This window comes from Thalassophryne amazonica, chromosome 11 (assembly GCF_902500255.1).
Source record: "Thalassophryne amazonica chromosome 11, fThaAma1.1, whole genome shotgun sequence".
NCBI lineage: Eukaryota > Metazoa > Chordata > Actinopteri > Batrachoidiformes > Batrachoididae > Thalassophryne > Thalassophryne amazonica.
Genome location: NC_047113.1, coordinates 17108933 through 17123694, shown reverse-complemented (window position 1 = coordinate 17123694; position 14762 = coordinate 17108933). Strand labels below are relative to the sequence as shown.

The 14762-nt window shown below is 39.0% G+C and overlaps 2 protein-coding genes across 2 annotated transcripts; both read right to left on the bottom strand.

The window, feature by feature from the left end:
- Positions 1–2291: 2291 nt before the first annotated feature.
- On the bottom strand, positions 2292–11037 carry LOC117520810 (protein Wnt-8a-like). Its single transcript, XM_034182142.1, has 6 exons — positions 10976–11037; positions 10858–10891; positions 10617–10746; positions 9238–9363; positions 8986–9128; positions 2292–2843 (listed from the first exon to the last, which is right to left on the bottom strand). The coding sequence occupies exons 1-6, from the start codon at positions 11035–11037 to the stop codon at positions 2292–2294; spliced, it is 1047 nt and encodes a 348-aa protein (XP_034038033.1).
- Positions 11038–11641: 604 nt separating this feature from the next.
- LOC117520087 (protein Wnt-8a-like) lies at positions 11642–13896 on the bottom strand. Its single transcript, XM_034181390.1, has 6 exons — positions 13516–13896; positions 13408–13441; positions 13174–13312; positions 12766–12891; positions 12360–12502; positions 11642–12209 (listed from the first exon to the last, which is right to left on the bottom strand). Exons 1-6 carry the CDS (start codon positions 13578–13580, stop codon positions 11646–11648), a joined length of 1071 nt encoding a protein of 356 aa, XP_034037281.1. The 5' UTR covers positions 13581–13896; the 3' UTR covers positions 11642–11645.
- Between the last annotated feature and the right edge of the window lie 866 nt (positions 13897–14762).

Genomic DNA, 14762 nt, shown 5'->3' with positions numbered 1-14762 from the left:
TTTTTTTCTTTTCCATACTGTGCCAACTATTTCTGACTCACGGCTTTAACTGAATTTCAAAGGTCTCAACTTGCCGTCATTCTCTCATATCTATCTTTTGAATGAAATCCATCTGGCTGTAAAAGATATATTTTAGTGTTTAATATTTATGGAGGTGTGTACTTCCACAACTCATTATATTCTGTGAGTGTGTGTGTGTGTGAGTGAGTGAGTGTGTGTGAGTGTGTGTGCGCTAGGCATGTGAATCTCATCACTGACAAAGATTTGATATGCATCTCGATACACTACCAGCGATACGATACTGACAATACGATGTGATACAATTCACCCCTATTCCTGATTCGATGTGATTTGATATGTATTTGATGGCGATTCAATTCCTCACATGGCGATACGATGCGATTCAACATGATCCAAACAAATTATACCAAAAATTTAAATAGAACATAAGAAGCTGCAATTCAATATGGTACTATGGTATTCTTCTTCTTCTGATTATACTCAAGGTTTTACTCCTTATAAGCAGTAAATTTACCAGATTCAACATTAAGGAACAGGAATCATTTCCCTCATATTTGGAACCTGTTTGATCAGAACTTAAACAGTAAACAGTCAGACAGCATCACTCTCAACGAGTGACTTAACGTGAGTCACTCATCGACAGAGTACCATCTTGGCAAAAGTAATTTGAGATACTTTTCTCACCAGTTTTGTGGACTTAGGGGATGCAGTGACATTCTTTCCAAATGCTCTGCGTCTTGTCAAGTTTCCTATCTTTTTTTTTTTTTTTTTTTTTAAAAGCCAAAATAATTCCAAGCGCCTGATTTAAATGTTTTAGGTGCGTCAAAAATCTCCTAAAACTGCTTGCGCCGTTGTTGCTGGCCTCCATTTTAAAATATATTTGTTGCTGTAGAAATGTGCTTTCAGGCTTCCATCCATGGTGCATTCAATGTGCGTCAGAAAAAAATTGATGCAAGCACGCATCGACCGATCCATCGCGATTTCATCCGTCAAATGAATTGATTCACACTGAATGAATCGATACACTCGCATTGCACGTTTGTACCTAGATACCGATTTGTATTGATTAATCTCCACAACCCTAGTGTGCGCATGTGTGTTTTTTTGTGGATCATGTTGCAATGTTTTTTTGTTTCGTTTGCCTTACATGACACAATGCTAAAATGTTTGTGTTGACAAAGCTAATTTTGTTGAATGTCTTAAAAACAATTAAATATCATTTGCACGACAGTAATGAAACTAACACTCAGGCCCATACGTATTTAGGTTGTGACACATTTTTTTTTTTTGTAATTTTGCTTCAGTACGTACACAACCATAATGGAGTTGAAATGAAACAATCAATATCATACAAGAAAATTGATTACATCTTGGCTCCAGTCTCCTTTGTCCCTTCTGGCAAGCTACAGCAGAAATCTTGCATATCCTTAAAAAATTTAAATCTGACTGTGTGTGCTAGTCCACCATGAAGCTCCATAACTGGTGATGCAGCAGACAAAAGCTGAACAATGCACTGTTTCTGCAATCACATCCATAGAAGTTGATGATAGCTTCAGAGTTGTCTACGTGTCTTGGTGGCTTCCTGCTCTTGCCTCCTCTTTCCATCATCACTCACTTTTTGTAAAGTGTCTAATCCAGTCCATTCCTCATACAGTACCGTACTGTTTTTATTTCTTGAGGACTGATGTTAGTGAAGTCCAAGACACATTCAGTGACACTGAGATGTCAATGCATGTGTGATGGATAAGTGGCTACTTTCAGGAGGTGGGCATGAACCAGCTGTGTGCCTGGTTGATTGCCACCTAAGCCTCAGGGTGGTTGTGTAGTATGTTGGGTGTGGCAGTACACGCCACCACCATATGCTCCCATATCTGACCAGTACCTCTCCAGGTCCACTGATCCATCAGATCTCAAAAGTGAAGCAGAGTAGGCACTGGATTAATATTCAGCTGGAAGTTCACTTTGGAACATCAGGAGTTTCAGGGATGTTTCTCCATGCAGAACTGGCGTTACATCAATAAAGACATCAGCATAAAACCTAGGCCAAATCTTAATGCAGATATGTGTTGCATCAACTATGATGACGCTGTGTGATTGGGAGCAAACAAAAACAACAAAAAAAACTGTCCATCCAGGTGTTTATGGCCATCTGGTCACCTCGTGCATTGGAATTGTACATGATTCCAACTGCCAGCTTTCTCAGCTTTTGAGAAAAGAATAAAAAATGTTGGGATACCTCCACATCTGATTTGGTTTATCTACAGTGGGGTTTACCTGGGTCCACGGTACCTCTTCCTGAAGACATGCCCATCATCCCGCTTGGCACAAACATGTTTGATGACAACCTGAGAGCAGTCTTCACATTTCACCGTGCAGCACCAGTGAAATCTGCAGTTACAGCTGCTCACCACCTCTCTGCGTTTCTCTTCCACCCTCAGGCCGCATTCATGACACAATCTGCGGCAGCTCCGTTTCTCCCACGGCGTCAGGCCCTCTACATTCTGCAGACATTCCCGGCCCTCGGTACCATACAGCCCCAGGCTGCTGTTCTTCTTACAGTAGTCTGGAGAATCCTCCAGATAGATGAGCTCTGTCTGTGCGATGTTGCCGAATGCGTCCAGAATGATACCATGGTTATCAGCACTGTTACCGGCCCTGATGTGCTTTTTATCTAAGTCCAGTTTTTGGGCCTGGCTGTGCTTGGCCTTCAAGTAGTTGCCAACTTCCCTGAAATCGGACACTTGGGTCCAGCACGTTTGAACGCTGCAGCTCTCGGACATACCATGACATCTGCAGATGCGCTTCATTGTTGCTTTCACAGCCTACAAGAAAGCAGAGGTCATTAAGTGCTGCCATTGATTGGAGATTTATAACATCAGATAAAGCACAACACACAGAGGCTAAAAACTTAAAGCCTTAAGCTGTTAGTTTCATTGTAGATAATCTGTCAGTTACTTTTAGAATTGTTCAGTTGCATTATTTATTAACAGAATGTGTGAAAAATGATCAAATGCTTGTTTAAACTTTATACAAAGTGCACACACAACTTCAAAATACTTGATTTGTCCACCAAGCAAGTAATTTATAGTGTTATAGGGGGAATGTAGTCAAATCTTCATCCAGTTACGCAAAGACAGTTTGTACCCTTGAGCTTTTTCATGCTTGAATTTTGTATGACAGATTAAAAAAGAATTAACGCTTCTTTATATGAAAAGTTCTAAAATGATGCCCTTTAAACTCACAGTGAAAATGAATCTCTCCAACATTACATTAATTAAATAAAAATATATATATGTAAAATCCAAAACAATGGGTTGTGTAAGTATGGATACCATTAAGTATAACACAACAAAACTAAACCCAAACCTCTTTTCATCAATGAAGCCAAGCGGGCTTGAATGGTCACTTCAGGCTTGCATCAAAGGTGAGCACATTGCCATAGAAGCCCATGTTAAAAATGACTCACTTCAGAGGAGAAATAAACATGTCTACAGCCTGGTACAAAAAAAAAAAAAAATGCTTTTGGACTCGATAGCTAGTTTCCCCGACACAACAACTATATAGATTAAAAAAGTTCATCTGTCTAAAGAAAGCAGGAGGTAAAAGATAAATTAGTCGTATTATACTTAAAGCTGTCCATACTTATGCAAGCCATTGTTTGGGTGTGTATTATCTATAATAATAGCCAAGTATTCTCTCAATTTATTTTTTCAATCTATGTATTGATTATATTTTAACTTTTTATATTTTTTCTATCTGTAATATTTTACCATCATTATCACCATCAATTACTCACTTTTTAATTTTAATGCTTGGTTGCTGTCTTTTATTGGTTATTTGTTATCTGTACTGGTGAGCTGTGAGATGCCTGAATATCCCCTTGGGGATTATCTATCTATCTGTCTGTCTGTCTGTCTGTCTGTCTGTCTGTCTGTCTGTCTGTCTGTCGATTGATCGATCGATCTACCTACCTACCTACGTGTGTGTGTGTGTGTGTGTGTGTGTGTGTGTGTGTGTGTGTGTGTGTGTGTGTGTGTGTGTGTGTGTGTGTACAGTATGTGTGTGTGCATATGGAAAATGGAAAGTTGATAGGACAGATAGTTTTTGGAGAAATAAGCAATTTTAACTAACCAGTAAACAATGGATGTTGTGCTGCAATGCACCATGGGAGTTTGGGGTTTGTGGGTTTTAAATGTTATTGTGGTTCATGTTAGTTTAACAGTGTTGTTAGTGTTATTGATTTATTGTTTTTGTAGTTGAATTGGTTTAGTCACTTTAGTTAAGTCTCATGTTGCTGTTACCATGAGTGAGTTAAGTTTCATGTTGCCGGTACCATGAGTGAAAACTGTAGTGTGTTTGATGTCTTCTGCCACCATCTCTGTTGATGCCTGTCTAAAATTAGAAGCACCTACTTGCAGCAGAATGCGGGAAAAACAAAACACTGTGCATGCACGCAACTTCGATCACACAGAAACTTTGGAGAGCTGACATTTGCCGTTTAGTATGCTTATGTATTTTGGGTCAAGGATCAACACTGCCAAAATGGAACATTAGTAAGTAAGTCCCTTCGGCTGCTCCCTTGTTTGCACTCAGGGTTGCCACAGCAAATCCAAGGTGGATCTGCATGTTGGATTTGCACAGGTTTTACGCTGGATGCCCTTCCTGACGCAACTCCACATAACATGGAGAAATGTGGCAGGGGTGGGATTTGAACCTGGAGCCTTCTGAACTGAAACCAAGCACATTAACCACTTGGCCACCTTTGATAGGACTAATATTTTTGGAGAAGTTACATATTAGCTAACACTGAACAATGGAAGTTGCAAACTACATTCTGGACTCTCACACCAATCCAGCAGGAGGCGGTAAGTCATATTTATATTAAAAGCGTGAGTGTGGTGAGTGATTTTATTTCGTAAGGTCAGTGTAATTCCATAATATAATTGTAAATATATTAAAAAAATACATGGATGACACAAGAAAATGAAAACACTTACGTATTTCCACTGTGGTCCATTTAAAAATCAAATGACAAAATAGAAGTAATAATAATAGCATGTATATGATAACAAGAACCTAAACAATTTATAAATACATTGACAGTAAATTAACATTTAAGAAAATGTAATTAACAGGAAATAACAAGGTTGAGTTCCTCTTCTAAAAATTGTTGAGGTCTAAGGTTCCAAAAACATTCTGGACTCACACACCATTCAAATTCATTATACAAGCTCTGCTTAATTTATCACCACCCTTGAAAAATGTCAGCTGCCTATTTTATAAACACTACCCATTCTAGAGTCTGTAAATCCCCATGAGCAATGCAATAGTTGTTATTGTTGTTACTGTCAAAATGTCTTAATCAAGATTAATGAATTATAGAACACAATGTGCCTCAAAAATAATGAACATTATTCTCACCTCTTGGTACCCTTTACCCTGGTCTGTCCACGGTAATTGTATAAACATTAGGCCAGAATTTTATTTAATTTTTTATAGCACCAATAAAAATAATGCAGAAATCTGTTATAGAAGCAATGTGCTTTAATAACTGTTGCAGAAATATCTAAAATGTGTGTGGGACTTTGGGGACACATGTGAAGTAACAGACCTTTGGTGGACTTTTGCACTGAAATGCTTGTTTAAGCCTTAATAATCACTAATTAAGTAAGTACAACACAGGTTCTCTTAAAAGGGGTAAAAAATATTTAAAAATATTTGGTTCATGATGTTTTTCAGACAGCTCTGACCTATGAAGGAGTAGATTTTTTTTTTAAGAATGTGGTCTTACTGTAATAATGACTAAAGGGGTAATGTGCAAAATCACTTTTTATGTACCTTTTGCAGTTTAAATGTGCTTAATGTTCAACATCTCGAAAACACCACATTTGTATGAGTATTTTCTTTGGCATTCTCATGTTTCAAACATCATTTTGGATGGGCACAGTTTGTTTGGGGCCCTTTTGACATATCTAAGAAGTGCCCCAAAATACTCAAATTTTACCTCAGATCATTACGACCCCCCCACCCCAAACACACACATACAAACAGACACTGCTGCATTTGAAAATCATAGAGGAAAAAACCCCGATATGGATGAAAAGTAGTAATAATAACAGCAATAATAGAGGTAATACAAAATATATGGGTTTGGTAAAATAATAATAATAATAAATGTAATCACAGTTGTCAGTTGAATGATGAACAAGTCATATAGCATGCACACAGAATCCTGCACTGACTGTAGCTGTTCTTTTATTTGGATTTTATTATATTTAGATATCAGAGGGAGCAAATCAAATGGAACATTTTGGTGACAGAATGAGTTTCCATTTAGCACAAGATGTTATATCTTCCTTTTGATACGGAATCTCTTTCAAAACACAAGTGTTTCAAAATGTTACCAAACTGTGTCATGAGTTTACATCACTGATTTACAAAGAAAAAGTTCAAAGTTAAAACGGTTTTCCTATCATCCCCAGCCACACATTCTAGCCATTCTTTGATTTCAGTTTTGCTATCGATTCGGTTGTATGTTTCGTCCCGTATTTGCACACATAGTAAGAATTATGATTCTCCCTGTAGTTGCTGGCTTACAGTAACTTATCTAACACTGGCGTGAAGATGGGTACCAGAAAGCAGAGTGCATCAATGTGCACCTGATGTTCAGCAGGTGGCAGACAAACTATTTGTATATTCAACCACAGGTGTTCTTAATTTTTCTTTATCCAGCCAGTGCCTACTAACATCCACCAGGTGGCAGACACATCTATGGGATATTACATGGATACAACACAAGTGCTTTTTCAACTTATCCAGTGCAACAAAGTTAATAACTCGCTTAATTTAATAAGTTATAAGATGATAACTTTTATTGTTTTTGATTTGTTGCCTTCAAAATATGGCTGGAATGGACTAACCCGCTAATCACTCATTGACTCACTTACCCTCTCATCCAAAAGAAGGAAAAAAAAAAAATTCCAGTATAAAATCCCATCATGTCAGAATTGTTTCTTTGTTTTTCAGAGGAAACTTTTCCTTATTGTTGTTGCATGTGCTTGCTCTTGTAGTGAGGAAGGTCTGTACCTTACTTTTATATATACTACTTTGTTGTTACTTGCTGATTTCTGTGTAGGCTCTCAGTTGTCCAGGTGGTTTCCATAGTAGAGAAGCTTGAATCTTCGACTGGACTGGGTTGCTTGAAGCGAGGACGTTTTGCTTCTAATCGCAGAAGCTTCCTCAGCAAAATTTCTTGCTCTGGTAGTCTGATTTCTGTCTTGACTCTTGTAGAGAAGAACAAGAGAAGAACAAGACTCTCTACAAGAGTCAAGACAGAAATCAGACTACCAGAGCAAGAAATTTTGCTGAGGAAGCTTCTGCGATTAGAAGCGAAACGTCCTCGCTTCAAGCAACCCAGTCCAGTCGAAGATTCAAGCTTCTCTACTACATTACTTGCTGATATCTAAATACATTGTGTTGAATGAATTCAACTTTGTAATGAACTTTTACATTTCAACAAATTTGGTTTGTACATCAAATTAGACCATGATTGTCTTTGTAAATCATGTCAAATGATTGATCCATTATCAACTCAGTTCATGATTGCTTCGCAGGCCAATAAACTGATTGAACAACTTATATTTTCATGTGTATATGCTTTATTATGAAATAAAGAAAACTGAAACACCAAATGGGAAAACTGCTCTGATTTGGCTTTGCTTCTTTAGCAGCTTAGGTTGTGTGTCTATATAACTTCTTCTTTTTTTTTTCATCCCAAGCACCAGCACCTCTTTTAATTTCTCAAAAATAGAATGGAGCGCATGCAGCTGACATCACAAAAACAACAACAACAACAACAACAAAAATCTGCACCCAGGATCTTTTTCTTTTTTTTCACAGCAGACCATTTTTTGAGTGCTTTTAACTTGAAAATCCCTGAACTTTTCAGAAAGACACTGTGATGTCACTGCAGTGCCTTTTCAAGCTGACATGAAGAACGGATTATTTTTGATTTATGCAACACAAACAAACAAACAAACAAACAAAAAAAAACTCATCTGTGACAGCAGATTGGACAGACACTTGCTTATGGCTGTGCATGAGTACTTTTTTTTATCACATACATTATAAGCTAGTCATTATATGTTTATTGTTGTCATAGAAACAAATCCCACAATAAGCAGTTTTTCCATGCTGAAAACACTAAAATCACTGGGAAGAGGTGTTTGTGGGCATGTCTCAGTGCTTTTCTGACAAAAAACCCCAATATACACTCAAAAAATGGCCCTTTGGATGAACTCAGTTCTATTATGTTCAGGATTTCCATCTAATAAATATAGGTAGCCCCAACTCAAATAAAACACACCCATGTAATTGAGTTGGGACTACATATATTTGTTAGGTGGAATCCAATGCATTGAGTCACTTTTTTGAATGATCACTGAAAAAAAAATGACTCATTGGATGAACTCAGTTCAATTATGAGCAGGATTTCCATCTAATAAATATATGTAGTACCAACAAAAATTAATTAAATGATCTGGCATGGATGCACTTTATTTGAGTTGGGGCTATTAGATGGAAATCATGCTCATAATTGAATTGAGTTCAATTGAGTTCAGTCAGTTTTTTGAGTGATCACTCAAAAACCTGACTCATTATCCAATGCATCAGTTTTTGTTGAGTGTATGGAGACCAGGCCTGAGACAACAGCATCCTGAACCCACCATGGTGACTCCAACCCAGTGACATTATCACATGCAACATGGTTTACCTACCATGAGTGCATGTTGGGCTGCATTAAACTCCTTTACATTGAAAATCCATCATTCAATCATTAAAAATACAAGCTCAGGCTCCATTCATCACCTGATTTGGTGTTACATCTAAGATTGTCAGAGTCTATCTGGCCTTGAATCTTGTGTTGGACCAATGTGGACTATGGAGGTTTCCGCGTTTACTTACCAGCCGCCCGGCCTCGTTGTTGTGCAGGTTGACAGCAGCCCTGGAGTCCTGACCTGTCTCCTGTGCGTCCACATACTGTTTGGAAATCCTCTCCCCAAAATCTACATTGTCACTGCAGCCTCCCCACAACCAGCTGTGCCCACCTGAACACACAAACTCCAAATGAGAATCAAGATGTCTCCATGAGAACTGACACCTCAGTGGGAAAACAGAGCAAATAAGAATATTTTGTGACGTATTTTACAGCCTCACCCAGTTTGCCATTTCTTGAAACATCACAGCCGCAGTCATCAAGATCTCCCAGGCTACAGTTCCGTGTCAGAGTGTACATGACCCCTGCTGCACTGATGGCATGGACAAAAGATGTCTCTCTGGTGGCTGTAAAAGAGGATGACCATCACATTCAGACTGAGCATCGTCGATACAATACAATTACAATAAGGATACTTTAATTGAAATTAGTATAAGCATTAACAAGAGGTTAAATACGAGTAAACAAAATTGTTTAATAATCATGTATTAATGGTGTTCATGTTCATTAATGCATTATTAAATTGAAATAACAGTGAGTGAAGTATTAGCTGTTTTTAGTAAACATTTAAGAATGGTGTTCAGTATCTGTAACGAAAAAGGTGGTAGTGTGTGTATTTATTGTAATTTTTATGCTTACTTACTCCAACCTGCATTTCTGATCACTAAATGCAAAATGTGTGTTGTGCATGCACATGGAAGTTCATAGGAATGTGCACAAAATATTGCATTTAACATTTTGTATGATATCATACAAAACACAAGAGAATGTGCAGCGTAGTCTATTGAAAAGTGTAAAAGCAGGGATGCATACACTGCGCACACACACACACACACACACACAAATGCTGAACTATAAGAGTATCATTTCAAGATAAAGGACTGGTAGCCAATAAACCATTGTTATTCTAGCCCACATAATGAGGAAATATGTTTTTCAGAAAATATTGATGTGATTTCAAGATGTTTTAACAATGTTATCATGATGTGCACAATAACAAATACTTAGCTGATCAATATAAGCTTTGGCTCACTGCTCCCAACCCCCCTCAGTTATGAAGTTGTGAAAATGATTTCATTCAATCAAATGGTATGAGTGAGAATTTGATTACATTATAAAGCCATCACATGACAGATTCATATAAGCTTTGCAACATCTTTGTAGCCCTGTTGGATACAGGGTGTTTTTCAAATTACTGTGTTTCTGATTACCTTGACCTTTGACCTCCTCCATAAGTAAATCATCTGGAGACATTCATCCAAGGTATTCCTGCCATGTCTTGTGAAAATCTGATCACCCATTTCAGAGTAATTTTGTACACATACAAAATGCAAAAAATGTTATTCGAAGAAAAAAAAACTAAATTATTAAAATGATTATTATTTGTTATTATTTACAGTGGACCACAATGGGAATAATTGTGTTGTCCTTGTCAATTTTGTAAATGTGCATTATTATATGTATGTTATTGCCAAATAAAATTCGTGATGACACTATGAAAAGTAATCTATGGTTCGTGATACCATCACGCAAACCATGCAGACATTATTGCGACCAATTTTCTTCATTGTGCGTAACTGCAGCAAAGGGCCAAACGCACCGCTCCTCAGTCCTTTCAGCTGGATCGCGCTGTCGGGACAGTTCCATCTGTCCCACGCAAACTGGTGTTTGCACTCCTCCATCCCGGTGTGTGCGCCAGCCTGCACGCTGCTCGCGTACGTGAGAAAAGCCTGCAGGATACGCGCACGTGTCATTATTTTAGGCCAAGTTTAGATTTGCAGTGTTGGATTTGCAGTGTTGCCAGAAAAAAAAAAGATCTTTTTTTTTTGTTTTCTTTTTACCTTTGGTCCCGCCATAAGAAGGTTACTGGCGATCCTGAGAAAATTATATAAAACAAAAGAATTAAGATTAATCTGTCATTAAACGTGTAAACATGTGAACAATCAATAGTATTCTTACCAAGCGTTACCGGGACACATAGTGGAGAAGAGGAACGACAGGAGACAAATTGGCGCATGCATTTTGCTCGAAGTTCGCCCCCAGGAGAAAAAAAGATGTGCTGAATTTGTGCCGATGCGCTGCAACATTTAAGTGACTGAAGAACAAACTACTTCTTTGTCCTGCGTACAACAAGAGAGCCGATTGGACGGCCAGTGACAGGAAACGCCTACGCGCACTTCAAAGGGTGGGCACTAAAAGTGATAGTTTTATTTTCTAAGGACATAAAATAAATGATTACCTTTAATAATAATAATAATATGAAGAAGAATGAACAAATCAGTCAGAATTTTGCCATCAAACCGAGTCAGAGGTAATAGAAAAATATTTATTACTGTATGTCACAGGTCAAGTGGAAAAAATACAAATATTAGTGTTTTTCCACAAATTGTTAAACCCAAGCAAATATTCCCCCAAAGAATCACAAACCAATATGACGTATTCTACTGAAGCGAGCGCGCACAGGGAATGCGTAAAAACAAAACGCGGTTTATATTACATCCAATATGTTAAAGTGCATTATATAAATCAGTCAGTTTGTGTAACAGTTGTGGAATTCGACACGCTTTCCAAATACTGGAAGTGTTTAGCGCGCAAAAGCAGATGTGAAACGTTGACAGGTTGAGTCTGATCAAATGAGTCTGTGCGCGCGCTGCCTGCGCTTTGATTTGCCCTGCTGTCTTTTTCCGCTGTCTTTTGGCGCACAGTAATACTTGGTAACAGTCCGCGTGCACTTATCACACATGACTGTGCAGCACCAGTGGAATTTGCAGTTGCAGCTGGTGATGACCTCGGCGCGTCTCTCCACCACCCTGAGGCCGCACTCGTAGCACAGTCTGCGGCAGCTGCGCCTCTCCCACTGCGACATGTTCTTGTTTCCTTTCAAACACTCACGGCCCACTGTGCCGTGGAAGCCCAGGCTGTGGTTCTCGATGCAATAATCCGGAGAATCCTCCAGGTACACGAGCTCCGTGCGCGCGATGCTCCGGAAAGCATGCGCGATGGCAGCACGGCTGTCCGCGCTGTTCCTCGTCGGCCTCTTGTCCATGTCCAGTTTCCTCGCCTGTGCATATTTCATCTTCAGGAAGTTTCCCACCTCTCTGAAATCGGCCAGCTGCATCCAGCACGTTTGGATGCTGCAGCTTCCGGACACTCCGTGACACTTGCACGTTTTCCTCATGGTGGCTTTAATCGCCTGCCAGGAGAAGTGACACATTTGGAAAGGAGATCGTCAAACCTGCGTTCATTGTATTTAAAAATTGCATATATGCGCAATTACTGTTTTGAACAGGAAAATCGAGTTAGTCCATATAATTTTTAAAAACACATTAAAACAATTTCTTACGAGTCTGCCAGCCTCATTGTTGTGCAGGTTAACTGCTGCGCGCGAATCGTGCCCGTTTTCCAGCGCATCCACAAAATGTTTGGAGATCTTCTCTCCAAACGCCGCGTTGTCACTGCAGCCTCCCCAGATCCAGCCTTTGCCGCCTGCGTATTCAAAAATACGAAATATTAAATTTAAATTACAACAAAACATGTCAGTTTCATTTATTTAATAACACAAATTGCTGAGAATTAATATAATTCCAAATCGGAAATAAAACTGCCTGCAGCTCTCGAAAAAAAAAAAAAAAAAATCGCCTGTTGTTTCCAGATAATCTAACTTGTTTCTAAGTATTAAACAGGAGCTGTACGTGAACTGTCTTTAGATTTACTGGTGTAAACATCGACTTTGATAACGTATAACCGACCTGGTTGTCCGATTCTGGAGTCATCACAGCCACAGTTTTCAAAGTCACCCATACTGCAGTTCTTTGTGAGCGTGTACATCACCCCTGCTGCGCTGATGGCATGAACAAAAGATGTTTCTCTTGTGGCTGAATAATAGACAACAGGGGCAAACGGAGTGTTAATCTTTGATATCATATTGGCTACATGGAGGCATAATGGTTGTGCGTAAAGGTTGTGCGTAAAGAATGCATAAAACGTTCATAACCGCCCATATTTTAGGCAGCGGGTTTTAAAATACAAGATACATGTTTATCTGAATCCCCTGGACCGTAGATGTGCTCTGGAGCAGTCAGCATATTTGCTCAAGTGCACTTGGGCAGAGTTGACAGTGACCAAACGCGTGTCTTTACGCACGATCGCTGACTTACCACTTCTCAGGCCGTTATGTGTGGATAACTGGAGAGCGTTCTCTGGACAATTCCACTTGTCCCACGCGAACTGATGTTTGCACTCGCGGATGCCGCTTTGCGCGCCAATCTGCACGCTGTTGGCATACGTTAGAAAAGCCTGGGGAGAGTAAACATAGGGGATTGTTATTCTTTATGTCTATTAATAAGTGACAAAAAGAAAAAAAAATCCTCTTAGGCAATGTTTATATTTACCTTAGGTCCAGTCATGAGGAAATTATTCACTGTCCTGCAAAATGACAAGAAAATAAATATTAATTAAGTTTTTTAATGCTTTAAAAAAAATAAAAGTAAGGCACATACCATGCAGATGCAGACTGAAAATAACAGCACAAAGCCAAAACTGTCAGCAAATTCAGTGTTGCCATATTTTAAAGAAAGAGTGGCGTGTGCTGTTCCAGAAGTGAGCACGGGGAGAGAAGAAGCCAAGTGAACATCTGGCCCAGAATGCACGCCGATGATATTTATAGGATCTTTCCCTTCTGATTGACAGTTTTGTTGTGCGGGTAGCGTTTCGCTGTGAAAACACATCGATGACGACATTGATTGCTGCGTCCTACAGACAAATGGGAGCCGTCGGCGCATAACTGCACTTCAAAGAAGTGAAGCAGACGCTTAACCTCCTCACTCATTCACCTGCCCTTCATGACAAATAAACTCATGAAAATGTCGATTTATTAAATATTAAACTCTTGAAGCCGAGGCGGATACGTCATAAAGTGAATATATGGATATGGTGATGTAACTGAGTTATACACGTCATCCTTCATGTTTAGCAGAAAGAAGGAAAAAAAAAAACTTTGGGGAAATGACCCCAGTGTCCCACAGGGGGACACAAGGTGACTACAAAGCCATAAAGTCTTTGAGCAGCTGAATGTATATAGTCATGTAAATAACGCCTCACACATCACCGACATTGGCATCATCCCGATAATAGGATAATAGATGTTTCCTGGGAAACAACTCGGTGTGAAAACAGTCTGGAATTTACAACAGTAAACACAAATAAGAGGCCTGTTTAAAACTGTGTCAATCCCATTCCAACCAACACTTTAAAAATTTGTTAAAACTATGCGCGTAAAATAAGAAATCAGACATGATCCAGTATAGTTCCGCATCACGTGTGTGTGGGTGTGTTCCTGCTGATTATTTTGCTCGAACCTATAATCAATAATAATGAACAGTCATTACTCCAGTTTCTGTGCTTTCACAGGATGAATTAATGTGACAGCATTAAAATTTTTAAATCATGTTAATCTGCTGTAAACCACTCAAAATTCTCCTGCAAACAACAGTTCACTCAGCGCGGGACACAATGGACAGATGGATGGAGGAGGTCCTCCCACAGCTGCTGAAATGTAGGTGAGGATAATCCCACTAATTACACATCAGGACGTGACTGAAAGCTACAGAGACGCCCAAAGCCTATAATAAAGCGATTATTTGGGAATTTGTGCGCCCTCAACGATTTTAATGACATCTTAATAACCTGCAAATTTGTTCATCGAAACTCAAATCACGTGAGATTGTTTGACGTGATTTGCACACAC